General features: G+C 47.6%; 1 protein-coding gene across 1 annotated transcript; it reads right to left on the reverse strand.

The window, feature by feature from the left end:
- Positions 1–278: 278 nt before the first annotated feature.
- Positions 279–26,565, reverse strand: SPATA21 (spermatogenesis associated 21). The gene is made up of 10 exons (XM_049875513.1): positions 26,321–26,565; positions 25,859–25,907; positions 17,637–18,112; positions 17,142–17,230; positions 14,646–14,783; positions 11,776–11,847; positions 11,547–11,664; positions 2,461–2,636; positions 849–1,026; positions 279–336 (listed from the first exon to the last, which is right to left on the reverse strand). The coding sequence occupies exons 1-10, from the start codon at positions 26,563–26,565 to the stop codon at positions 279–281; spliced, it is 1,599 nt and encodes a 532-aa protein (XP_049731470.1).
- Positions 26,566–27,085: the final 520 nt, after the last annotated feature.

Below are 27,085 nucleotides of genomic sequence, written 5' to 3' on the forward strand. Positions count from 1 at the left end.
GGGGCAGCTCTAGCAGACACCCAGAGCCTGAGCAGGGCTTTGAGGCAAGTATTGCTTCAGGGACTCTCAGGCCTGAAAGGCTGGAGCCCGCCCTCTGAGAGCCAAATGGAGGGGTGAAGACCTGGAGGCCCTCCCTGGCACCAGGCACAGACACAGGTTCATGGTGTTTATTGGCTTATCAGGCCATGAAAACAAAATCCAGCAGCAGCCCCCTGCCGCAATGGAACTTCTAATCCACAGGCCTTGAAGAGCAGCCCCAGAGTCAGGACTCTGGAGGGTCAGTGGGTTCGAGCTGGCACAGAGCTGAACCACTTTTGGCTGTCAGAGCTGTGTTCCCTGGACAGAGGGGCAGGGCAGAAGGATAAGGATGTTTGGCCTCCCAACAGTCCATGCACCCAAGGGAAGAGGAGCCCCCCCAGAAGTGCTGGAGCCCACCATTAGTCTTCAGGGCCTGCCTCCAAGTCTAGTGCTCTTCCCCCAAGGTGCCTGGAAGGGGACTGCTGCCCGAAGCTTCCCTCAGCCCAGCTGCTGAGCTTGTTCCCACCACTCGTAACATGGACTCAGACTTGGGCAAAGGGGCTCAGAGTTCATCCCCCTGCATCAGAAAGAGGGGTAGTGCCCGCCTAGGAGAAGGACAGTACTGAGCCCCGGACACAGGAAGGCATAAGTACCCTGGCTTCAGTGAAACCCTCTACTTCGCACACAGGTTTTTCCTTTTCTCTTGCCTGGAGCAAGCAGTCTCCCAGGCGTTTCATGGAGGATGATTCCCTGGGGTTAGGCCAGGGGCCACAATGTAAGGAAGGAGCTGGATGGGCCTGGGATGGGGGCCTTGCTCCCTTGGCACCCACCTGCCTCCTTGAGGTCCCGATGGACAGAAGAGGCCACGTGTGTCAGGGCCCAAGTTGGTGGCAGTGCACTGGTCCAGCACATAATGGCTGCCCTGCTTCCGGCGGACTGTCTTCTTGTCCAGTCTTGGGCAGAGTGGGATGCAGGGCACCTGGGCATAGGGGCTCTGCAGGTTGGCAGCTGGCAAATGAGAAGGAGGCAGGAGAGGGGAATGCTTTAGGACACGCCCAGCCTTGCCACTTAGTGAGCTGGGTGAGTTTGAGCAAGTCACTTAACCTCTCTGAGCCTCTGTAAGCCAGAGGTGATAGCAGTACTCACCTCACAGAGCTGAAGAGGAGGAAGATTAAAGGGATAATGTATGTAAAACACTTGGCTGAGTGAAGACTAATAACAGCTTAACAAGGAGCAAATCTCTCTGCAGTGGGTCCTGGCAGAGTCGGTAGGAACAACTCATGGACTTCAACTACCCAGCTCTACAGAGACTGGAAAGTTTTTAGCCCATCACTTAGAACAATATTAAAAAAAAAAAAAAAAAAAAAGCCAAACCCATTGCTGTCTAGTTGATTCCAACTCATAGTGACTCTATAGGACACAGGAGAACTGCCCCATAGGGCTTTGAAGGAGCGCCGGTGGATTCAAACTGCCAACTTTTTGGTTAGCAGCCAAGCTCTTAACCACTGTGCCACCAGGGCTCCAAACATAAAAAAAAAAAAAAAAAAAACTCATTCCTGGCAAGTTGATTCTGACTTATAGTGACCCTATAGGACAGGGTAGAACTGCCCCATCGAGTTTCCAAGGAGCGGCTGGTGAATTCGAACTGCCAGCCTTTCGATTAGCAGCTGTAGCACTTAACCACTGCGGCACCAGTGCTTCCACTCCAAACATAGGAGCCTAATAAATGGTACCTACTGTTGTGGGGAAGGAAACCCTGGTGGCATAGTGGTTAAGTGCTACGGCTGGTAACCATAAGGGTCAGCAGTTTGAATCCATCCGCCAGGCTCCCCTTGGAAACTCTGTGGGGCAGTTCTACTCTGTTTTATAGGGTCACTGTGAGTCAGAATTGACTCAATGCCAATGAGTTTGGGTTTTTTTTGTTGTTGTTGTTATGGGGGGCAGCCTTTCCCAGTGGAAAGAGCACAGGCTGGGGAGTCAGACCTAGGTATAAACCCCTCTTTCTGACACACGCTAGCTGTGGCTCTGGAGCCTTTAGCAAGTCACTTGAACTTCATGAGCTTTAGTTTGCTCATAATGGGGTAAATACGTGGTTATGAGGAGTACATCTAGCACTTCTGCAAAGGGCCTAACACAGTGACCCCAGTGAGTGCTCAGTGAAAGGTAATCTGAGATTGTTAATCTCTTTCTGGTTGCTCCTTTTTGAAGCTCTTGGGACCATGCTCCGGGTTAAGGCCGGAAGGGAGGGGGCCCGTGCAGGGCTCTACCACAGGGCTGGATGTGGGGTAGTGATTATAAACCCTGTTTTACTGTTTCGTGCAATTGAGCCCAAAGTTAGAGACCAGGAGGCCTCTCGGCACCTTGGTTCTGGCTGTGTGGAGGCCTGGGTAAAGAGGGCAGTGCTCCCAGCCCAGCCCAGCCTAGCATGCCCAGGACTCTCACCATAGTTCTGCTGCTTTAGTCGGCTCAGGATCCTCAGGACTCTTCGTTCTGGGACTTCAAAGTTGTCTACCTGCTGGGGGTTGTAAGGAAGCTTCTTCCGGGACCGCAGCCGGCCTATGGCAGAGTCTACCTCTCCGGCCCTGCAGGTGGCTTCCTTCAGCTTCTTCTGGTAATAGCTGTGGAGGGAGTGCCATCCAGCTCAGACTGGCCGTGTTGAGCTTGCACACATACCCCCGCCCCCTGCTCCTCCTGATCCCCTGTACTGTCTGGCCAGCCCTGGAGCAGGAACACAAACCCAGGATTTGGGAGACTGGGTTCTAGTTCCAGCTCTGCCACTAACTTCCTTGTGAACATGGACAAGTCACTGCCCTGTTCTGGGCCTTCGTCACCCCTACATAAAATGAGGGGAAATGGTTATAGTCATTAGACTTCTCAGAACTTCAGGTTTTCCCCAGGTAAAATAGGGATCCAGCAGCCCACGTGCTGTAAATAACAAGGATTAAATAACAAGGCCCTTCAAGCACTCAACACAGCGTCTGGTGCACGGATGTTGTTAGCTGCCACCGAGTCGGCCCCTGACTCATGATGTGCCCACGTGCAGTGGAACAACCGTCCAGTCCTGGGCCATGCCAATGATTGGTTATAGATCAGACTGCTGTGATCCATAGGGTTTTCACTGGGTGATTTTGGGAAGTAGCTTTTCAGGCCTTTCTTCATAGTCCATCTTGGTCTGGAAGCTCCCCTGAAGCTGTTCAGCATCATAGCAACACGCAAGCCCCACCAACAAAAGGGTGCTAGCTGCGCATGTGCTGGATTTCCCACAAGAAAGATGATACCACTGAACCACCATTTCCCTCGGTGCACACGTGCATGGGTAAGAGCTTGGTAAATGTTGCCTTTGATTTTTTCACAGATACTTTTACTTAGATGTGAGTGCTTTGTCAATCATCTGTGCAATTAACTCCTGCTCATCTTTCCGATTTCAGCTCATAGGCCATCTCCTCCAGAAAGCCCTCTCTCCCCTCCTGCAGACTAACTGGCTCCCTGCTGTGGGCCCCTGATAACTTGTACTCACCCCAATATAACCCATAGCCCACCTTATTTTCTGAACTCATTACTTGTCTTTTCCTCATGACATTGCAGTGCCATTCATTCATTTGTTCATCAAATATTCATTGAATGTTTACTGTGTGCTGGCCACTCTTCTAGGTGCTTGGAAAAGAGTGGTGAAGGAAGTCCTTGTATCATAACCTCTTGACCCCTTAACACCAGCTTTGCCCAGGGACAACCTGACAGGGTCTCACCTCAGACCTGAGCCTCTCACTTCCTGCCGCAGGGCTTCTCTGACGCGTGTGCACCCCAGAAGTGCAGGGGAGTTAATGGTGTAGGGGCCACCCTTGACCAAGAGAATTAGTAACTGAGGCATTCAGGCTTCCCCTTCTCCCCCTGACAGTCCTAATCTTCCTTTCTCAGGCTCCTCAGAAGATCCTGGGGGATGGGAGTGGCTGATGGGAGGAGTCTGGCTTAATAACACATCCTTGTGTTGGCTCTTCCTCCTTTTCTGTTCACTTTCTCTCATTCCTACTCCCTTGGAATCACTTCCCAAATCACTTTAGTAGGAGAGTCAGACCATAAACAAATAAAAATAGGGCACCCTGTCAATAGTGACAAGTGTTCAGAGGAAAACTTAAAGCAGGGTGAGGGGTTGGTGCTGAGCGGCCATTTTGTTCAAGGTAGAGAAGACATTTGAACAGAATCCTGAATGAGGGGAGGAAGTGAGCCAAATGGGTATTTGGAGGAAGAGTCCTCCAGGCAGAGGGAATGGCATGTGAAAAGGCCAGGAGGTGAAAGAGGGCTCGGTGAGCTCTAGGAACAGCAAGAAGGCCAGAGGGGATATGAGGGAGAGAGGGAAGGAGCTATGGGCAGGGAAATGGGCAGGGCCAGATCATTGGACTTTGTAGGCTTTGTAGCTACTCCCAAGTGTTGGGAAGCTCTTAGGTAACCAAAGGTTGAAGCTGGTGGCTCTGCTAGGTCCTCTGCCTATCCCTGGGGCCTAGAATTTGGGGTGTTTATGGGTCTCACACACAGAAGACAAATCCCAGAGCTCTCATATGGTGGGAGATTTGATCTAGACCTCTGTGTAAAACTAAGACCCCAAAAGACAACACCCTGATTAAAAACGAACTAGAAAATAACACTACCCAATAGGGGCGAATAGGATATGAGCAGAGTATGGGTAATTTTTGGATGATGATACCCTTGCTATGGGCTTTAATTCAAATATGTTGCTGATAAGTTGGCATAAGGCCGACCTAGGGAATGGTGAAACAATAAGTTAAAAGAAATTGGATGCCTGGGCAGCCTTGTGAAACACAGTTGTCTCCCTGTCTGGTTCCTCTGGACTGTTATCATGAGAGAAGTAAATTCCAATTTTGTTGGAACTATATAGTATAGTATATCAGGGTCTAATTCCTTAACTAATACACCAACCTAGGATTCTCTACCTAGCTAAACTAAAGATACTTGCAAACTTACAAAATCTGAAAATGTTTTTCCTACCATGCATTCTTTCTCAAGAAGCTAGTGGAGGATATGTTTTTCAAAGTGAGGCCATAAACAAAAAAAGAAGAGGAAGAAATACACGCAGAAAACAAGAAATCTAAAACTAGAAAGAGGCAAAGGAAAATGGTAAAGGGATATCTGAGAATGGTAGTACAATGGGTATAAAGGACAACCAGACCAGCCTAGACTGAATCACTGTAGCTTAAAAGACAGACATTTTGAGGGCTAACATCACCATACCTGCTGTTGAATTACTGCCTTTCTTACCCAAAAAACCTACCCGGACACATGCTCCCATTAAAACAAAGAAGTAAACCAAGAAAGAGTAAGACACGTAATCCAGAATACAGAGAATCTGAATCAGAGCAAAAGAATAAAGAATTCCTAGGATAACAGCAGAGTCTCAGGATGATACCTCTGTGGCAGGCCTAAAAAGCAATTAATCAAAAAAAAAAGGAATTCTCTAGAAGAGTGGAGGGCATGGTGAGGAGTAGGGTAGGGAACTGCAAGTGTTTGCTATGAAACTTTTCTATTTGACTTTTAAAGGACATCCACTTATTACTTTGTTAAAATTTTTTAAAATTAAGTCAAAGGATAGAAAAAGTTATATCAGTTGATTACTAACCAAAAGAAAGTTGATACAGCCATATTAATATCAGAAAAACTAGACAAAAAGCATTACTTGAGCCCTGGTGGCACAATGGTTAAGTGCTCTGCTGCTAACAAAAAGGTTGGCAGTTAGAACCTACCAGTTGCTCCACGGGAGAAAGACCTGGCTATCTGCTCCCATAAAGATTACAGCCAAGAAAACCCTATGTTGTTGTTGTTGTTAGGTGCCATCTAGTCGGTTCCAACTCATAGCGATCCCATGCACAACAGAACGAAATGCTACCCGGCCCCATGCCATCCTCAGAATCCTTGTTATGCTTGAGCCAATTGTTGCCGCCAGTATGTCAATCCATCTTATTTACGGTCTTCTTCTTTTTCTCTGACCCTGTACCAAGCCTGATGTCCTTCTCCAGGTACTGATCCCTCCTGATAACATGTCCAAAGACATACTGCCCTATAGGGCAGTTCTACTCTGTCACAGGGGGTTGCTATGAGTCAGAATCGACTCAAAGGCAAATAACAGAGACACAAAGGGTTAATGTATATGATAAAATGTTCAATTCACTAGGAAATATAAAATTCTAAACTGGATATGTACCAGAATATATAAAGCAAAAAAGCTGATAAACTGCAAGGAAAAACAGTTCCACTATCACATTGATGATAATAAACAATAAGTAAGTAAATCAACGTGAAAGAACACTCTTCCTTACAGTAGAATGCCAACTGGTAAATGTAGATGAAATGATGGCGTGAGAAAATTACCATTTTGCAGCCAAGAACCATTAATGGATGTTAAAACTTATAAGTGATTATGAGCAGGCTATTTACACAGACTCAAAGTATTTCTCCACAAAAATACTTGTTAATTACAAAAGGAAGAATAAAACTTTACAGTGGTGAAATCTGGCAAAAATCACCTTAAGCAAATGACTAGATTAACATATAATGTGACAAACCACCAAAAACAGAACAAACCAACATCAAGTTTTTTCGAATGAGTACACTGAGGATTTCACGGTACTGCTGTAGTGTTCTGTCAAAAATGCATAACCTGAATCTAATCATAAGGAAACATCAAATAAATCCAAAATAAGGGATATTCTTTGTTATGGATTGAATCGTGTCCCCCAAAACTATGTGTTGTAAATCCTACTAGTGTTTTTAAACCCATCTGAGAATCGTTTTCTTTGTTATGTTAATGAGGCACTATGTATAGTGTGTGTCTTAAATCAGTCTCTTTTGAGACATAGAAGAGTAGATTAAGCAAGCAGCAAAAAAAAAAAAAAACAGATGTAGAAGATACAAGCCACATGATTGCCAAGGAATCTAGGAGTGGAACCTGAAAAGAAACAATTTATAATATTAATAAAACAAAGGATAAAAACTACACTATCATATCAACAGATCCGGCCAATGCAGTTGACAAAATCCAACATCCTTTCATGACAAAAACATTCAACTAAGAATAGTACAGAATTTCCTCAACCTGATAAAAGCCATCCACAGAAAAACCCACAATGAACGTCATACTTAATGGTGAAAGCTTGAAAACTTTCCCCCCAAGATCAAGAACATGACAAGGTATCTGCTCTCACCACTTCTATTCAACATTGTACTGAAGATTTTAGTCAGGGCAATTAAATAAGAAAAAGAAATAAAAGGCATCCAGATTGGAAAGGAAGAAATAAACCTCTATTCACAGATAACACGATCTTATATATAGAAAATCCTAAGGAATCCACAAAAGAAAACTATCAGAACTATTAAAAGAATACCAGGTTGCAGGACACTAGGTCAATATACTAAAATCAATTGTATTTCTATATACTAGCAATGACTAATCCTAAAATGCAATTAAGAAAAGATGCCATCTAGAGTATCCCTGAAAAGAATAAAATACTTAGGAATAAAATTAACGTGCAAGACTTGTACACTGAAGACTACCATACATTGTTGAAAGGAATTAAAGGACACCTAAATAAATGGAAAGACATCCCAGGCTCATGGGTCAGAAGACTTAAGATTGTTAAAGTGGCAAAAAACAGAACAAAAAAAAAAAACCACTTCCATCGAGTCCATTCCAACTCACAGTGGCTCTGTAGGCAGAGCAGAACTGCCTCATAGGGTTTCCAAAGCTGTAAATGCAGACTGTCACATCTTTTTCCCACAGAGTAGTTGGCGGGTTCGAAAGGTCGACCTTTGGTTGGCCGATGAGCGCTTTAACCACTGCACCACCAGGGATCCTTGTTAAGGTGGCAATACTCCCTAAATGGATGTCTAGATTCAATGCAATCCCTATTGAAACCTCAGCTACTGATTTTTTAAGAAATTGATGAGCTGATCTACTTTACCCTCTACCAAGCACGTTGTTCTTCTCAGGGACTGGTCCCTCCTGATAACAAGTTCAAAGTACGTGAGGCAAAGTCTCGCCATCCTTGCCTCTAAGGAGCACTCTGGCTGTACTTCGTCCAAGACAGATTTGTTTGGTCTTCTGGCAGTCTATAGTATATTCAATATTCTTCGCCAATACCACAATTCAAAGGTGTCAACTCTTCTTCAGTCTTCCTTATTCATTGTCCAGCTTTCATTTGCATATGAGATGATTGAAAACACCACCATCGGGCATACCTTAGTCTTGAAGGTGACATCTGCTTTTCAATACTTCAGAGAAGTCTTTCGCAACAGATTTGCCCAATGCAATACATCGTTTGATTTCTTGACTGCTGCTTCCGTGAGCACTGATTGTGGATCCAAGTAAAATGAAATCCTTGACAACCTCAATCTTTTCTCCATTTATCATGATGTTGCTTATTGGTCCAGTTGTGAAGCCTTTTGTTTTCTTTATGTTGAGGTGTAATCCATGCAGAAGGCTGTAGTCTTTACTATTCATTAGTATGTGCTTCAAGTCCTCTTTACTTGCAGCAACCAAGGCTGTGTCATCTGCATAACGCAGGTTGTTAATGAGCCTTCCTCCAATTCTGATGCCCTGTTCTTCTTCATATAGTCTAGCTTCTTAGATTATTTGCTCAGCATACAGATTGAATAATTATGGTGAAAGGATACACCCCTGATGCACACTTTCCTGATTTTAAACCACTCAGTATCCCTTTGTTCTATTTGAATGACTGCCTCTTGTTCTATGTACAGTTTCCTCATAAGCACAATTAAGTGCTCTGGAATTCCCATTCTTCGAAATTTTATCTGTAATTTGTTATGATCCACACAGTTGAATGCCTTTGCATAGTCAATAAGACACAAGTAAACAACTTCCTGGTATTCTCTGCTTTTAGTCAACATCCATCTGACTTCAGCTACGATATCCTTCGTTCCGGGTCCTCTTGTCCTTCTCTGAACCTGGCTTAAATTTCTGGCAGTTCCCTGTCGGTGTACTGCTGCAACTGTTTTTGAATTATCTTCAGCAAAATTTTACTTGTGTATGATATTAATGATATTGTTGAATAATTTCTGCATTCTGTTGGATCACCTTTCTTTGGAATGGGCACAAATATGAATCTCTTCCAGCCAGCTGGCCAGGAAGCTGTCTTCCAAATTTCTTGGCATAGGCAAGTGAGCACCTCTAGCACTGCATCCATTTGTTGAAACATCTCAATTAGTATTCTGTCAATTCCTGGAGACTTGCTTTTTGACAATGCCTTCAACGCAATTTGGACTTCTTTTAATACCACCAGTTCTTGATCATATGCTATCTCCTGAAATGGTTGAACGTGAACCAATTCTTTTTGGTACAGTGACTCTGTGTATTCCTTCCATCTTCTTTTGATGCTTCCTGTATTGTTCAATATTTTGCCCATAGAATCCTTCAAAATTGCAACTTGAGGCTTGAATTTTTTCTTCAGTACTTTCATCTTGAAAAATGCCAAGGATGTTCTTCCCTTTTGATTTTCTAACTCCAGGGTTTTGCACATTTCATTATAATACTTTATCTTCTCGAGCCACCCTTTGAAATCTTCTGTTCAATGCTTTTACTTCATCATTTCATCCATTAGCTTTAGCTACTCTACATTCAAGAGCAAGCTTTAGAGTCTCTACTGACGTCCATTTTGGTCTTTTCTTCCTTTCCTGTCTTTTAAATGACCTTTTGGTTTCTTCATGTATAATATCCTTGATGTCATCCCAGAATTTGTCTGCTCTTTGGTCATTAGTGCTCAATGTGTAAAATCTATTCTTGAGATGGTCTCCAAGTTCCTGTGGGATATACTCAAGGTCGTATTTTGGAAATATAGTCTTACCAAATGATCCAGCTATTATGCTCCTGAGTATTTGCCCAAATTAATTGAAAATTTATATCTATACAAAAATTTGTACATGAATGTTTATAGTAGCTCTATTCATAATTGCCCAGATTGGAAGTAACCAAGATGCCCTTTGTCCTGGATTGAATCGTGTCCCCCCAAAATATGTGTCAACTTGGCTAGGCCATGATCCCCAGTATTGTGTGATTGTCCACCATTTTGTCATCTGATATGATTTTCCTATGTGTTGTAAATCCTTCCTCTATGGTGTTAATGAGGCAGGATTAGAGGTAGTTATGTTAACGAGGCAGGACTCAATCTATAAGATTAGGTTGTGTCTTAAATCAATCTCGTTTGAGATATAAAAGAGAGAAGCCAGCAGAGAGACAAGGGGACCTTATACCACCAAGAAAGCAATGCCAGGAACAGAGTGCATCTTTTGGACCTGAGGTTCCTGCACTGAGGAGCTCCTAGACCAGGGGAAGATTGATGACATGGACCTTCCCCCAGAGCTGACAGAGAGAGAAAGCCTTCCCCTGGAACTGGCATCCTGATTTCTGACTTCAGGCCTCCTAGACTTCGAGAGAATGAATTTACCTTTGTTAAAGCCATCCACTTGTGGTATTTCTGTAATAGCAGCATTGGATAACTAAGACACCCTTTAATAGGTGAATGGATAAACAGATGTGTACATCTATGCAATGGAATATTATTCAGCCATCCAAAGAAATGAGCTGTCAAGCCACAAAAAGACAGGGAGGAATGTTAATTGCATATTTCCAAGTGAAAGAAGGCAGTCTGAAGAGGCTACATACTGTGTGATTCCAACTAGATGACAATCTGACAAAAGCAAAAGTATTGAAACAGTGAAAAGATCAGTAGTTGCCAGGGGCTCTGAGTGGGGACGAGGGGAGGAGAGGGGAGAATAGATGGAGCACAGGGCATTTTTAGGGCAGTGAAACTATTCTCTATGATACTGTAATGGCGGATGTGTGACAGTATAACATTTGTCGAGACCCACAGAACTGTTCAACGCAGAGTGAGCCTCAGTGGAAACTATGGGACTTCGGTTAATCGCAATGTATCAACACTGGCTCATCAATGGTAACGAATGTACCACATCAATGCAATATGTTAACAATAGAAGAAGCCGTGGGCAGAGGGAAAGGCAGTATGGGGAACTCCCTCTACTCTCTGCTCAATTTCTCTGTAAACCTAAACGGCTCTAAAAAAAAACAGTCTATTAAAAACAGAAAGAAGGAGGGAAGAAGAGGGGGAGGGAGGGAGGGAAGCAGGGAAGGAGGAAGGAAGGAAGAATTCCTCTTGTTGCTCAGGTTGCTAAACCAGGAGGTGTGAGTATAGGGTTGCCAGTTGCCATCCTTCCCACCGTAGGGAGAGCCTAGCTGAACTTGAAGCCAATACACCAAGATGGGCAGAAACAAAGGCTTATTGGTATCATTTGGTCACCTGGATCTAGCCATTCCTGAAGCCCTGACCAGTTATGTGAGCCAATACATTCCCTTTTTGCTTAAGCCAGTTTTATTTGGATTTCTTTCACTTCCATCTATAAGAGTTCTATCAAAAGACTTCATTTACCAAAATGCTAGGTTTTACCTCTGTGTCTGCAGCCCTCCACCCCCAACAGCCAGCCCCACTCACTTAGTGATCTCCTCTAAGGCTGCCTCCGGTAAGGCCAGCATCTCCACCATCAGGGACAGGATCTCAAAGAGCAGAGTGTGGGGGTTCGGAGGAGTTATGCCCGTCAGGACGTTCTGTTCTGGGGACATGGATGGTGGCTGCCATTACCATTTGGCAGCCCCGGATGCCCATCCCCACCACTCCTGGCCCCTCTCCCAGCTCTCATTGCTCTTGTCTGGTCCCTGCTCACCCACAGAGCAGAAGAAGCGTTTGGTGTCTGTCATCACGGCCAAGAAGTCTTTGAAGTCCACGTGACCATCTCCTGTGGAGGCCAAAGAGTAAAGGGACGGACAGGGGGCTTTTGGATCAGGCACAGGCATTTGAACCCAAGCATGGCTACTAACATTTATTCATTGGGTCTGATTATAAAAGCAACAGCTATTCAATACAGAAAACTTGGTGCACAGAAGAAAGTAGAAGGTAAAAATTAAAACCTCCTGGGTTAAAAGCTACCAGAACTTGGGTCCTAAAGGCCGCCAATGTGGGTTCATAGTCCAGCCCCACCACTTACTAGCTAGTTGTGTGACCTTGGGGAAATCTCTTAACCCCCCTGAGCTTTAGTTTTCTCATCGACAGGGTGAGCGTGATACTAACACCTATCTCATGGGGGATAAAATGAGGCAAAGCGCTTAGAGCTAGGGCTTGCATATAATACATGCCCACTAACTGTCAGTGACTACGAGTACTGCATGAGAAGATGTACCCAAAAGATGTTCACCATGGCCTTCAAGGCCCTACAGGATCCACCTGTTACCTATCTCTCCAGCCTCACCTTGTGCCAAGCTTCTCTGACACTAACCTGCTTTCCCACCAGAGCCAAATTCTTTCCTGCTTCAGGGCCTTTGCATATGCTGCTTCCTTTTTCTAGAATTCTCTCCACCACCCTCCAACTCCTTCACTTTGAGTAAACATCCTACTCATGCTTCCCAATCAGCTTGACCCCATCACTTCCTCAGAGGTGGACTAGACCAGGCCAGGTCACCCATCAAGTGCTCTCCTGAAACCCGCTATGCTTCTACCACGTGGGAGCCAGGTCTATTCTGCATTGTGTCTCCAGGGCTGAAAACAGGTAGACCAGATGCCATTGAGTCGACTCAGACTCATGGTGGCCCAACGTGTGTCAGAGCAGAACTGTCCTCTGTAGGGTTTTCAGTGGCTGATTTTCAGAAGTAGATCACCAGGCCTTTTTTTCGATGTGCCCCTGGGTAGACTTGGAGCCTTGGTGGTGCAGTGGTTAAGCTTGGCTGCTAACCAAAAGGTCAGCAGTTTGAGCTGCTCCTTGGAAACCCTGTGGGACAATTCTACTCTGTCCTACAGGGTCGCTGAGTTGGAATCGACTTGATGGCAACAGGTTTGCTTTGGTTTGTTTTTTTTCTGGGCGGACTCAAACCTCTAACCTTTCAGTTAGCAGCTGAGCGTGAGCCGTTTGCACTACTCAGGGATTCCATAGACAGGAAAAAAAAAAATTTTTTTTTTTTTGACAGGTAGGTGCTTAGTAAATGCTCTCTAAATAACTTGACGAATGAATGGTCTCTGATCCTCAAAACAACCCCGTGGGGTGCTTAGTTATGCTCATCCCAAATCACAGATGTGGCCTGAAGCACACTTGCCCAGGGCCACACAGGGGCAGAGCTGGGCTGAGTTCCTGGCTTGTGTGTGAAGAGTGGCACCTGTGCAGTGATGGATGAAGGAGCCCAGGTCCCACACAGGCCCGCTGCTGCCCCTGTCCCACCACTTGCCCTGCGCTGTTCTCTTTGCACAGGTTATTCCTGCCACTAGGGAGATCATTCTTCCTTTTTCTCTCCCTGCCTAACTCCTGCTTAATCTTTCACAACTCAGCTCAGGCATCACCTCCTCCAGGAAGCCTTCCTTCCTGAGCCCCTCCTCTAAAAAAAAAATAGGCCATGTTAAATGCTGCTTTCATCAGAGCCTCTCATTTCTGTTCTGGTCTTGGCCCTGTGGCAATAATTGCCACATGTCTCTGCCCTCCATGCCCAGCATGGGAATGGGTGCACAATAGACATTTAATAAATACTTATTTTTTTTTTTATTGGATGAATAATAGTACCAGTGAAAAAAAAGAGTTGTTATTGAGTTGGTCCCAGCTCATGACAACCCATGTGTGTCAGAGTAGAACTGTGTTCCATAGGGTTTTCAGTGGCTGGTTTTTCAGAAGTAGATCACCAGGCCTTTCTCCCAAGGTGCCTCTGGCTGAACTTGAACTGCTAACCTTTCAGCTAGCAGCTGAGTACATTAGCCAATTGTACCACCCAGGGATTCCATGAATAATATTAGCAGCTTGTATTCCTGGGTGCATTTCGTGTACCAGGTACTGTGTTCAGTGCTTTGCTTGGATTATCTCATTTAATCTTCATAGCAGCCCAGTGAGATGGCAGTGTTATCGGCCCTGCTTTACAGATGAGGAAACCAAGGCTTACTGAACTTCAGGGATTTGTCCAAGGTTACCCTGCTGGTAAAATGAGTGACTGAGACACAGAGGAGCAGCCGATGGAGCATGCACAAGGGCCTGAAAGGAAGGGATCTCTGGGATCACCCCCATCCTGAGGATGGGGGCCAGGTCTTTGTCATCTCTAGGTCCCCAGAACCCTAGAGGTGCTCAGGAAGCACTAACCCCTGGGGTTAGGGACCAGGTGCATAATCTGCAGGACCCAGTGCAAAATCAAAATGCAGGGCAGGGCCCTTTGCTCAAAGATGAAGAATTTCAAGATGGGCAACAGCAGAGCGTTAGCCAGCACCTTAACGGTAGCCCGTTGCTGTTGAGTCAATTCCGACTCCTGGTGACCCCATGTGTTTCGGAGTAGAACTGTGGTCCATAGGGATTTCACGGCTGTGACTTTTGGAAGTAGATTGTCAGCTCTTTCTTCAGAGGCTCTTTTGGTTAACAGCCAAACGTTTACCTGTTTGTACCACCCAGGGAGGGCAAACCAAGCACATGGCCCTTCTAAGCATGGGGACCCCGGTGACTGCACAGGTCTCACGCCTGTGAAGGTGGCCTTGCCTGGGGCTCAGAGTGAAGCCCACCCCCCACTGCTCCCTCACCGTCAATATCAGCACTCATCAGGGCATCTTCCACCTGGGCCGGGGTCAGCGAGATGCCCACTAGGAGCAGGGTGCTCTTCAGGCTCTGTGCATCCACCTCGCCAGGGCCATTGAAGATCTCAAAGTAACTGCGGAAGGCTGTGGAGAGGGAGGGTTACGGGGGGAGAGGGTGTATCTTGTTTCCTCGCTCGTCACTGCCCGGCACTGCCACCGTGTCCAGGTGGAGGGGCTGTTGCTGTAGTTGTTAGGTGCCATCAAGTCGATTCCAACTCATAGCAACCCCATGTGACAGAGCAGAACTGCCCCATAGGGTTTTCTTGGCTGTAATTGTTACGGGAGCAGATTGCCAGGCCTTTCTTCTGTGAAATCATTGGGTGATTTGAACTGCAAGCCTTTAGGTTAGCAACTGAGCGCTTAACTGTTGCACCACCAGGGCTCCTTCAGATAGTGGGGCAAAAGTCACCAAAAGAGCAAAAGTGGAAGAGGACGATCCCCTTGACTTCCTCCGCTTGCTCTACTCTGGGGCCAGGACAAGGGTTCAGCTGGTGTGGCAAAAAAGCTAAGCTAACAAGTGACCTTCGCTTAGCATCAAGAACATACCCCTACCATGTGCCAGTCACTGTGCTGGGCTCTTTATAGCCATGTTCTCATTTATTGCTTACGACAACCTCATAGAGTAGAATATTTATCCCCTTTGCAAAAATGGAGAAACTCAGGCTCAGAGGGTGAGAGACAGACAGGTCTTTCTGACTCTAAGACTGTGCTGTTAACCTTAGTGCTCTGGATGGATATGGCTTCTAGGACTAGAGCAGAGGGCCAGGAAGGATGTCCAGCTCCTCTGAGCCTCGATTTCCTCATCTGTAAGTTGGAGCCTTGGTGGCTAAGTGGTTAACGATTGGGTTGCTAACCAAAATGTCAGCAGTTTGAATTCACCAGCTGCTCCTTGGAAACCCTATGGGGCAGTTCTACTCTGTCCTGTAGGGTTGCTATGAGTCGGAATCGACTCGATGGCAACAGATTTTTTTTTTTTTTTAAGATGGACATAACAGCCACAACCACACATAGAGTTGCATTAATTCAATGCTGGGTAATTTATAGACTCCGTGTTGACCAACAGAGCTGAAATCAGGGGAAGAAGCAGGGCTAGGATTAGGGTTGGGACCTGCCATGGTTAGGCTGTCTGAAAAAGGGAGAAAATGGAACAACTCTAAAAAGCAGATGCAATCATCCAAAATGCTGAGCAGAGCAAGCAGCTCTTTCCTTCCCAGAGAGGAACTGGTAGTCACGGTGGGAACCCTGAGTCCCTATGTCAAGGTGGCCTGCTGTTCATGAACTCTGTTGATGGAGGCAGGGCAGTGGGGATTGTATTTAGAAATCAGACCAGGCCAGTTGCCATTGAGTCGATTCCGACTCATGGTGACCCTATGTGTGTCAGAGTAGAACTGCACTCCATAGGGCTTTCAATCATTGATTTTTCAGAAGTGTATCTCCAGGCCTTTCTTCTGAGGCATTCTGGGTGGACTTAAATCTCCAACCTTTCAGTTAGCATCTGAGCATGTTAATTGCACCACTCAGGGAGTCCATACTTAGAAAAGCACTCCCACACCCATACACACACCAAATGACTAGTTTTAATGCTAAAGGAGCGAACTTCAAGGATCCTAGAGAGCCAAAGAGAGCGTTCAGGGAAGGTTAGAGAAGGGCTATCTGGCCAAGAGCGTCACGGACTTCGGGGAGGAGCGTAGGATTGGAGGGACAATGTACCCTCACTCTTCTAGGGCCAGAGCAAGGTTGGCTGGGGTGGCAGTGTGGACAGACGGGCTGATCAAGGAACCTTGGAGCCTGTGTGCAGCAGAGGGAAGACTCTTCCTCTCAGGACGGCAGGGGGCGGGAGGGGAGGGCAGGGGTCAAGAGGCCAAGCACCATGGACACTAGAGAGTGGAAGGTTTCCCGCCTCACAAAGCATGGGTGTGCAGAACTTTTAAATTGGGGGGAGTGGTGGGATGCAGTGGGAAATGGGGAACCTGTCCTGGACAAGCAGCCTTGCTGAATGGTTGAGGGGCTGTCCATGAATGGCAGGGGACCCCAGAGCTTCGTCTCCCACTGAGGCTGCCTCAGAAGAGGACCAATAGAGCAGCCTTGGGTTGGCAGAGGCAGGAACATCTCCAAAACCTATAGCTCTTGGAAGGGCTTGCTTCACATACCTAGAGAGCGGCAGCTCTTGAACTGGGGAGAGCACAGCTGGAGTCAGAACACCCAGCTTGTGTTCCGGCTTTCCTACCCAGCAGCCTCATGAGTTCGGGTCAGCCTCCTACCCTGCACTGTCTCCCCAGGCTAAGTGCAGGTAATGCCCGTTGGGTCCACTGCACAGGGCTGTGGTGAGCATCGCTGGGAGGCTGTGATATGATCTGTCAATTCACTCCCCCCCATCCCTCTCCAGGCCTAGAAACCCAAAGGAAGGCCTGGGGGCTCTGCCTGAACCAGGCCTGCCCTCACCTTCTTCTTGCTTCAGGGTAAGGTGCTCCTCGGACCTCTCCTCCCAATGCGGACTCAACTTCAGGAGGCTGCGCTCCTCCTGTTCCTGCCTGTGGAGGACAGAAGCCTGGCCCAGGGCACACATCCAGCCTCCACCCCTGCCACCAACACTAGGAGAGCGGGAAGGGGAAGCCAGGGCAGAGGTCATCATGGGAACAACCCTGGAGAGGCTTTGGAAGGTCAGGAGAGTCCAAGAGTGACCAGAAAATGGAGGCCCAGAGAGACACCACGGGGAAGTTAGACAGAGAAAGGGGCTCAGAGATGGGAAAAGAGACGGAGGCTGGAGATAAAGAGGAAGCAGAAGTGAGGAGACTGAGAGGGGGCCACGTGGAGGGAAAGGACAGGTGCAATGCCAGGGACAAGAGGCTGGAAGAGCGAGACACCAGGGGCGCTGGGACTCAGGCTTTCATCAGTGGGCCTGTCAGGGGTGGGTGGGTGAGCCGGAGGGGGTCCTACCTTGCCTTAGCGTAGCTCAGGCTCCTCTCATAGCTCTGGTGCAAGAATTCCGCCCTCCTCCAGGCCAAGGCCGTGCTGGGGGCTGACAGCCCTGGGCTGGGCCCTGAGGTCAGGACTGGAGCTCCCATAGGAACAGACACTAGCCCAGGGGCGGGTGGCCGGACCCAGGACAGGGCCACTGGAGGGGCAGAGGTCAGGCTTGGAGTCAAGGTCAGAGGCAGTCTGGGTGCTGAGTTGCTGACAGGGCCTGAGGTAGGCACGGGAATCAGAGTCCTGGGCAACTTCCGGGCTGGTGGGGCCCGGGCCTTGGTGGCCCTCCTATGTGTTGCCTCCTCCTCCTCCTCCACCTCCAGCAGGCACTTCATGAAGCCCTGCCAGGGATTCCCAAAGTTCTGGGGCCCTATGGCCACCATGGACTCCCGAGGCTGCCTCTGCACATGGTCCAGCTCCCTCTTCTCTCCAATGTCCCTCACCTCCTGGGAACAGGGAACAGGGGAGCCAGGAGGCCTCTGACGAGCCAGGCTGCCCACGGAGCTTCTCCCTGCCACCCACTCTTCAGGGCTTCTCACGCCACCTTCTTCTCTCCCAGCCCCCGGAGGATGTGCCCCTAATCTCACACATCACAGTTGGCTCCCCACCCAGGCCCTACGGTCTCTCTCCCCCTCACTGATTCTTTGGCTACATCCCAGCTCTCAGTCACACCACTCGGTTTATTTCATTCATTGCCATTAGCGCAACCTGCAGTGGCTTTGTTCACACATATTGTTAGCCCAATGATCAGAAGGTAAGCTTCATGAGGGCAGGGCCGTGTCTGCCTCTTCTATCCATGTATACCCAGCAACTAGAACATAGCAGGCACTCAGTAAATTCCTGCTCATTCATTCAGCAAATGCAGCCACCTTCTGGTCTGCCTTCCTTCCCATGACAGGGATAGGAGGTCCAGGCCAGGCTTCGTAGACTCCAGGCCAGCCCTTCCTCCAAATCAAAGACGCTGCTCTTGAACACTCTCTTCTAGCATTATGAGTTTTACTTTCTATAGCAGATTCCTCCCACCAACATATAAATGTGCTGTAATATCTTTCTTCTATTAAAAAACCAGCCCCTTCTGACTGCACGAATCCTGCCACTGCTATTCTAGTTCTACGCTCTCCTTTAGAGCAAAATCCCTTGAAAGAGTTGGCTGCACTTGGCTCTACTTCCTTCCCTTTCTCTCTGGAACCCATTCCAATCTGGCTTCTGCCCACCACTCCCCAAGTTGCTCTTGCCAAGGCCAGGGCCAGGTCTTTGCCCTTATCTCAGTCGGCCCCTCAGTAGTGCTGGACACAGATGACCGCTCCATCCTTCTGGAAATATTTTCTTCTCTAGACGCCCATCGCCTCACTGGCTACTCCTCCCTGGCTCCTTCCCTGGCTCCCCCTCACTCCTGCTCCACTTCTAAACAGTGGGAAGGCCCAACGGTTTATCCTCAGATTTTCTCCTTCTCTGTATTCACTCTTCCTCTAGATGTGATCTTCTGCCCGTAACTATTTTTCTCACGTTTACGTCTCCAATCCTGACTTCTCTGTCCTTAACTCCAAATGTCCTCCTTGACATTTCTTCTTGGGTATCTAGAACATGGCCAAAGCAGAATCCTCTCACCTGCCCCTTCCCCAGTGTCACCACCTAGACCTAGAATTCCCCTGGATTCCTGTTTCTCCCACCTACTTCACCACCCTGCAGCCCATCAGCAAGCCCTGTGTGCACCATCTCAAAAATGTATGCCAAGCCTGAGCGCTGCTCTCATCTCTCCTGCTAGCACTCCAGTCAAGTCAGACCACCATCTCCTGTTCAGTGTGCAGCCGTAGTATCCACATTTGGCCCCCACCCAATTTCATTACCCACTCAGCTGCCATATCAGTGTGTTTCCAACCTACGTTCACTCTCTTCGATGGCTTCCCGTGACACTTAGAATTCACTTCAATACCCTCACTCTGGCCTTCGAGGCTCTGCACCATCTGTCCCCTGCTATGCCTCTGACCTTATCTCCCACCCTCGCCCACCCCTCACTGTGTTTCCCTACAGTGGCTTTTCTGCTGGGCTTGGTCCTGACAAGCTCCAAGCTTATCTCCTCTATGCTTTCCTCCCAGACTTGTCCAGGGCTCACTCCTTTTTGTCACTCAGGTTTGACTCAAGTGTCACCTCCTGGATCACTGAGCACTCCATCCAAAGTGTCTACCACTTGCCTCCAAATCACTCACTGCCCCCTTATCTGGCCTGATTGTTTGCTGTTGTTTTTGTGTTTTTGTGCCTTGAAGTCCATTCTAACTCATAACAACCATAAAGGACAGAGTAGAACTGCCCAGCGTGGTTTCCCTAGGCTGTAATCTTTATGGGAGTAGATTGCCAGGTCTTTTCTCCCACAAAGCTGCTGGTGGGTTCAAACCACCAACCTTTCGGTTAGCAGCCGAGTGCTTAACCATTGTTCCACCAGGGCTCCTTTCTACAGTGATACTGTGTATTTATGTGTCGGCGTGGTAATGGCCTCTGCCCTCCAACTAGATAGTAAGCTCCATTCACCATTAAGTCTCCAGCACCACAACTGTCCATGGCACATTGTTCTCACTAAAGATGGAGGAGGGGTTCCTCTCTGATTATTTCCATTTTCTCAGTTGTGTCTCAGAAGTAAGGTAACATAAATAAAGCGGTTATGGAAGAACTCAGCTAATGGCAGTGTCGGAAATAATTACAGTTGTGTATTCTGCAGTCCAAAAGGGAGCCCCAACTTTCCTGAATTGAAGGACATACACAAATACACAAACATCAATACACAAGCAGCCCTGGGACTCTCCACTCCACTGTGATGGCGGCTCAGGTGGTGACCCGAGGGCTATAGGGCTCTCTCTGCTCTGTCTCCTATCTAGCCTCTGAGCCCCAGGGGCAGGGATGTGGATGTTTCAGAGCTCCCTCTGTTTCAGGACCCAACACAGAGTATTGCTCCCAGCAGGCACTCAGCCAAGGCCCTGGTGTCTTTCCCTTGTTTCTCACCCCCCTCACAAGTGGACTCCTCCCTCTGCCTTCCCTGGGGCCCTTCCTGGCACCATGCGTACTGTGCATGCTGCCGGACTAACTTCCCTGCAGCTCTTCTTTGTTATTACCCTGCTCCTGAGCCTGCAGGGGCTCCCTATGACTTTCGGACTAATCCCTCCATCTGTGCAACACATGCTCACAATCACAGGGACACAGGGATGCATAAATGCCTGCTCTCAGGGGGCTCCCAGTCTAGTATTTATTCTTAGGCTCAGCCTTATGCAAAATGTTAAGTGCGACACTGCAGTGCCAAGTCCAAACACCTCAAGCCAGGCCTGGAGCTTTATATCATGGGCCAACCTAGCTTTCCAGCCAAGGGCAGGTGGGGGAATGTCCACTATATCCAATATTCTTTCCCCACTGGGCCCATCTTTCGGTTATCACCCCTTGCTCTGTGTCATTCCCATCTTCATACCTAGGCCTCCTCCATACCTGGGCCTGCTGTCTGGGTCCCCTTTCTACCTCTTGGTTCAGTCCAAATTCTCTCCGCCTTGCATGGCCTAATATCAGTCCTCCTCCTCGAGAAAATCTCCCCTGGTGGCTCCAGGGCTCCTTCCCTGAATGTCTGCGGTATTCCCTAACAGGGCCAGAAGTCTGAACCCTCTCATCTCTGCTTCATACAGCTGGTCCCATGATCCTCAGAAGCAGGGTGCAGCCTCCCGGCTTTCCTTGTCCTCCCATCCCAAGCACAGGACCTGTTGTGCACTAGACACTCTGTACAAATTCATGGAATCAAATTGTGGCTGCTCCTTTCCTCTTCCCACGGTATCCAGCCCAGACTATGTGAGTGGTGGGGAGGGGAAGAGGAAAGAAACACACACACACAAGGAATATGACATGTTTCTCACCAGCCCAGAGAAGAGCCTTGTATTATTCCCATGTATTCAACAAATTCATATTGAGTGGCTACTACGTGACAGGCATTGTTACAAGCACAGAGCATACAGTGGTGAATAGAGTGGCTATCCTCATGGAGATAACATTCTAAATAATACATAAATTAACTAAGTAATAAGACATCAGATAGAAAAAGTAATACAAAGACAATAAACCAGGGTAATGCGATAGAGTGACTGTGGTTGACAGACTACTTGAGATTGGGTGGACAGGGAAAGCTGTGCTAAAAAACTTGAATGACTCCATGGAGTCAGCCATAAGAATGTCTATGGGAAGAATTTCAGGCATACGGATAGCAAGTGATCCCTGAGGTGAGAATAATCTTAGCAGATTCAAGGCGTGGAAATCAGACCAGGCTGGCTGGGCATAGGGTCTTATGTGTCTTGCTGAAGACTTTGGATTTTAGTCTAAGGATGAGTCTTGGACCAGGGTGAGGGAATAGGAAGTGGAGAGAAGGGGTGGATGCAGGGTTTATTTTGTAGGTAGCACTAAGCAGGCCTTGCTGATTCGTTGGGTATGAAGGAAAAGCTGCAAAAAGAGAAGTCAGAGGTGTATCTGAGCTGGCTGGCATGAGCACTTGAGTGGACGGTGGTGTCATTTGCTGAAATGAGGAAGACTAAGAGAGGAGCAGACACGGGATAAAAAGCATTCTGTTTTGGCCATGTTCAGTTTGGGAAGTGAACTGCTCTATAGGGTTTCCAAGGAGTAACTGGTAAATTCGAACTGGTGACCTTTTGGTTAGCAGTCGAGCTCTTAACCACTGTGCCACCAGGGCTCCAGAATTCAATTAGGCAGTCAAATATACGCATCTGGAGTTTAAAGACAAGATCTGGGTCGAGATATGGATTTGGGAGTCATCAGAGGGGCTGAATATCACTCAGGGAGAGAGTGGAGGGGAGAGATCTGAGGATGGAGCCCTGAGATGGAGCAGACAGGAGCAACCAGGGAAGGAGTCTAGGCAAGAGCGGCCAGGGCAACAGCAGGAGAACCACGAGGGAGCTGTCCTGGAGCCTGGAGAAGGTAGTACTGAGAAGGAGCCACTGTGTCAGATCCTGTTTTGAGGTGGGATCTGAAAAGACAGAGCTTTTCGATTTGATTTCGCAAAACGGAGATTGTTGGGACCTCAAGAATAGGTCTCATATTGGGATAGGTTGAGGAAAGACAAGAAAGTAGAGTAAGTGGGCGTGGACAACTCTTGAGAAATTGTGTCGTGAAAGGGAGCAAGGAAATAAGGCAGTGCCTAAAGGGGAGTGTGGGTCAAAGGAGGTGTTTTTGTTGTTGTTTGTTTATGATGGTAGATACTAAAACACGTTTGTGTGCTGATAGGAATGTCCCCATAGAAATGGACATAATGTAGAGGAGGGGAGAGAGGGGGAAGGGGCCTTAATCTAATGTGTAAGTAGAAGGGTCAACATTTCTTTACATCTTCATAGCTTACATTGGAACCAAGTGAAGGCAGGAAGTGGATGGACTTGGGGGTGGGAAGATGCGTCAGTCTTCTCATCTGATGCTTCTCACTTTTCCTTGACACGTGAGAGGAGATGAAAACATGGAGGGTGTTGCTGTGAACCCACATCCTGGGGCAGAGGGGGGCAGTGTGGCAGGGAACAGCAGAGGATTGCCCAGAGCACCTGAGATTAGTGGTCATGGCCTGAAGTGAAATCCATTCACAAGACAAGCTTTTTGTCCACCGTGTTGAGCAGCTGAGGTGCAGGTTCAGGGTAAGTGGATGGTTGGGTTTAGCCAGGGTTAGAGTTTTGCCAGTGTATACAGCAGAAAGAGACAGGGGCAGGTGACCTGAAGGTGTGTGCAAAGGCGTAATGATGACTGCGTGCTCACACACTGCCTAGTCAGGTCAAAGAGCCAGGAAGTGGCAGAATTACTTTCTAGGTGGTTGGGTGGGAAGGGGTTAGGGAAGCCTCCTAGGTGTTCCTGAAGGTTTGGCTTGTGTGACTGAGGACAAATGAGATGAAGAAATACATGCTGATGTGGAAAAGGCTACAACCTGGGATGAACCCAAGGGCTCCAGTGGTGGGGGATGATGTCACCCAGTGTGGTAACTTATGGTGTCACTGCCCGCCCCATGGGCCTCAGCCCATACCGGACCATACAGAATCCTTAGTAATGTTTTTTATACTAATATTACTCATAAATAGTAATTTCCCTATTTCACTCCTTCTTTTCCTTTAATTACTACTTCATTCTCAAAAAAGTTATTGATATAGATTCACAAATAATAATTACCACAATATTGTATTTAAAACACCAGAAAATTTGACAAAATCAATGACTATGAAAACAGTGGTGACAAAGGTAACAACAGCATGTGCTTACAGCACATCCAGAAGAAACCACGTTATGTGAAGCGTCATTGTAATTGGGTAGTTGCAGTACAGCGGATCGCTTTTATGTGGCCTTTCTAGCCATGGTCTTGTAACCCTTACCAGATGATTGGGTGGAACTATGCAAATAAGGTGATTTTAGCCCACCAAGGGGATTGGACAGATGGCTAATCATGTAAATAAAGTGCATGACACCCTTGTGTGTGGGGTGGGACCATGCAAATAAGGTGTACGGAATCCTAAAAAGGGGATTGGTCAGTTTTGTCATCCTGCTAGGCTTAAAATGAGCCATCCCAGAGGTGGGAAGGAGGGGACCTCACTACCACCAAGAAAGAAGAGCTAGGAGTGGAATGTGTCCTTTGGACCCATGATTCCTGCACTAAGAACCTCCTAGACCCAGAAGATGGAAATACCTGTAACTCGGAAGGCAGTGAGAGATGGTGGCACAGCAGTAGCAAGAGCAATAGTGGTGCAAGACAGCAGAAACCAGGAGACAGCATGAGATGGCTGTGGTGGGGCTTGCCAACCCATAGAGCTAGGAACTTCATAACACTTGCCCGAGCAGGGCAGAGACTAGGCTGAGGGGCTAAGAGGCTGGAGAGAGGCCTGCCTGTGGGCACAGCTGAGAAGCTGTCCTGTTTGAAGAACTGTATCCTGAGTCATCTCGGATTCCTTGTTTTACCCTATTACTTCCCTAATCAACCACATAATCGTGAGTGTTGTCTGTGAGTTCTGTGTGGCCGTTGCAATGAATTATCGAACCCAGCAGAGAAGTAGAGAATACCGTGGAGGGGACACCTAGTGTCAGAATTGGTAAAAAGTTTTGAGAGAGGAGGTATGTCTGACCTCTGCTTCACAGGAAATCAGCCTTGGGCTGATGCTAATGGTGATTCTATTTCCCCCTGGTGAAATTAGAGGTCAGACCCTGCTGCCATGCCATTTTTACAGTAACAATGACAGCTCTGACCAGAGTGTATTAGAAGGTCCAAAAAATAAATTAGCATAGAGTTCTAGCCTTGTAGGTATGTTGATACATGTAAGCTGGGTTTACAAAAAATGTTTTTTGTTGTTATAACTAACTACAGGGATATTTTTATAGACAGTCATTTTGGTGTCACCCCCTCTGACAGTATCACCTGGTGTGGTCTGCACACCCCGTACACCCTTAGTGATGCCACTGGGCTCCAGAGTGTATGAGCATCCTTGACCCCCCCAAAAACACTCATACACACATGTGCACAGACATCCACATACGCATATGCATACAATGCACGTGCACACTCACACAGGTACGTACTCACACCTTCCCCAGTGTCATGGATTGAATTGTGTGCCTCCAAAATATCTGTCAACTTAGCTGGGCCATGAGTCCTGGTACTGCGTGATTGTCCACCGTTTTATGTGATTTCCCTATGTGCTGCAAACCCTATCACTATGATTAAATGAGATGGATTAGTGGTAGTTATATTGATGAGATCTACAAGATTAGATACCGTATTAAGCCAATCTCTTTGAGATATAAAAGGGAGAAGTGAGCAGAGAAACAGGGGGACCACATACCACCAAGAAAGCAGTGCCCAGAACAGAGGGCATTCTTTGGACCTGAGATTCCTGTACTGAGATGCTCCCAGACCAAGGGGAGACCAATGACAAGGACCTTCCTCCAGACCCAACAGAAAGAAAAAGCTTTCCCCTGAAGCCGGCACCCTGAATTCGGACTTCTAGCTTAACGCACTGTGAGAGAATAAACTTCTCTTTGTTAAACCCAGCCACTTGCAGTATTTCTGTTATAGCAGCGCTAGATGACTAAGATACCCAGTTTGACTCCCAGTACTCCAATACTTCTGTCCCTACCCCATTTCTCTTTATGATCCCCCCACATACACCCTACCCCATCCCCATTATGACCCTACTTACTAGTGGAGGAACAGGCTCTGGGGCTGGCTGGGTCTCCACAGCCTCTTCCCTAAACAGAAGAAAACCCTCAGTGGGCAAGGGGTTCAGTTTAGAGTTTGTGCCTTGCAGACACCTTCTCTCAGCCCTCAGGTCTCTCTCAGCTCCACCACCCCAGCCTCACCCCTTGGCTTTTGGATCTTAGAGGGGGTCCTCATTCCTTCATGTGCCCCGAGAAGTCATGGACCCTGAAGGAGAGGCTCATAAACAAAGAATTCTGAGATTAGAGTTAGGAGGTTCTTCACAGGGCATTTATTCTAACAACCTATTTTACAGATGGGTAAATTGAGGCCCAGAGGAAGCCTGACTTGGCCCAGGTCCTAATCAGGTAGGGGGCCTTCAGAACTAGGATTCATTTCACATGTAACTTAGCCAGCTTGCTGGGGGCAGAGGACAGGGCAGGGGTGGTGTGAGGGGCTAACTCACCCTCCTTCGGGTATTTTAGGTCCTGGCTTTGATGACTGGAAGGGGGTATCCATCTTTTCCTCCAGGGTCACCGTGAGCATTAGGGGCATTGCTTCCTGGGAACTGTCCCCATGTCCCCCTAGGCCTGGCTTTGGCAGAGTGTCCTGTGGCTTGATATCTGGGGTGCTGGCCTCCTGGGGAGGATTGTCTCCCAGGGCTTGTCCACAGCTGTCCAAGGTGCAACAAGGCTCTGTTGTCTGTGTCATGTCTACTGCCTGGTGACCTGGGGTTGGTTGAACCTCTGGGCCCTGCCAAGGACAAAGATACCAAGGATGAGGAGCCCCATCCTGGCTCCCAGGTGAATTGTAATACCTGAAGACCAGCTATCATGCACACACACGCACATAAATACATGCACATAAATACATGTGCACACTTAGGCACACAAAGGCACACACTCACACCTTCCCCAGTCTGACTCTGAATTCTCCAATGCTTCTGCCCCTTTCTCCTGGGTCCAGGCACCAGAGGCATCATCTTACTGAGTTCTCCCAGCACCCCTAGAAGGTAGCACAGGTACCCCCATGGTGAGGGAATGAGGAAACTGAGACCCAGAGAATGTGTAGCCTACCCAAAGCCGTAATCCATCTGCTTCGTTGCAGAGGTGGAAAACGAGACAGGAGAAAGGGAGAAAATTTCTTTAACTGGGATTTCCCTAAAGCTGTTTCAAAGAACAAGAGTCCTTTGTGGTGTTCCTTTTAAAAAAAAGAGAGTTTTTAAACTCAC

Source organism: Elephas maximus, chromosome 3 (genome assembly GCF_024166365.1).
Source record: "Elephas maximus indicus isolate mEleMax1 chromosome 3, mEleMax1 primary haplotype, whole genome shotgun sequence".
NCBI classification, from domain to species: Eukaryota; Metazoa; Chordata; class Mammalia; order Proboscidea; family Elephantidae; genus Elephas; species Elephas maximus.

Bases quoted from the DNA above. Each gene is read 5' to 3' on its own strand.
- SPATA21 (XM_049875513.1), bottom strand. From the start codon at position 26,565: ATGACACAGACAACAGAGCCTTGTTGCACCTTGGACAGCTGTGGACAA. The intron at 18,113-25,858 runs GTAAGTAGGGTC...CCCTGTTCCCAG, and splicing joins CAGAGCCTGTTCCTCCACTA to GAGGTGAGGGACATTGGAGA. The intron at 337-848 runs GTGGGTGCCAAG...CCCTCTGTCCAG, and splicing joins TCGGGACCTCAAGGAGGCAG to GGAACACAGCTCTGACAGCC.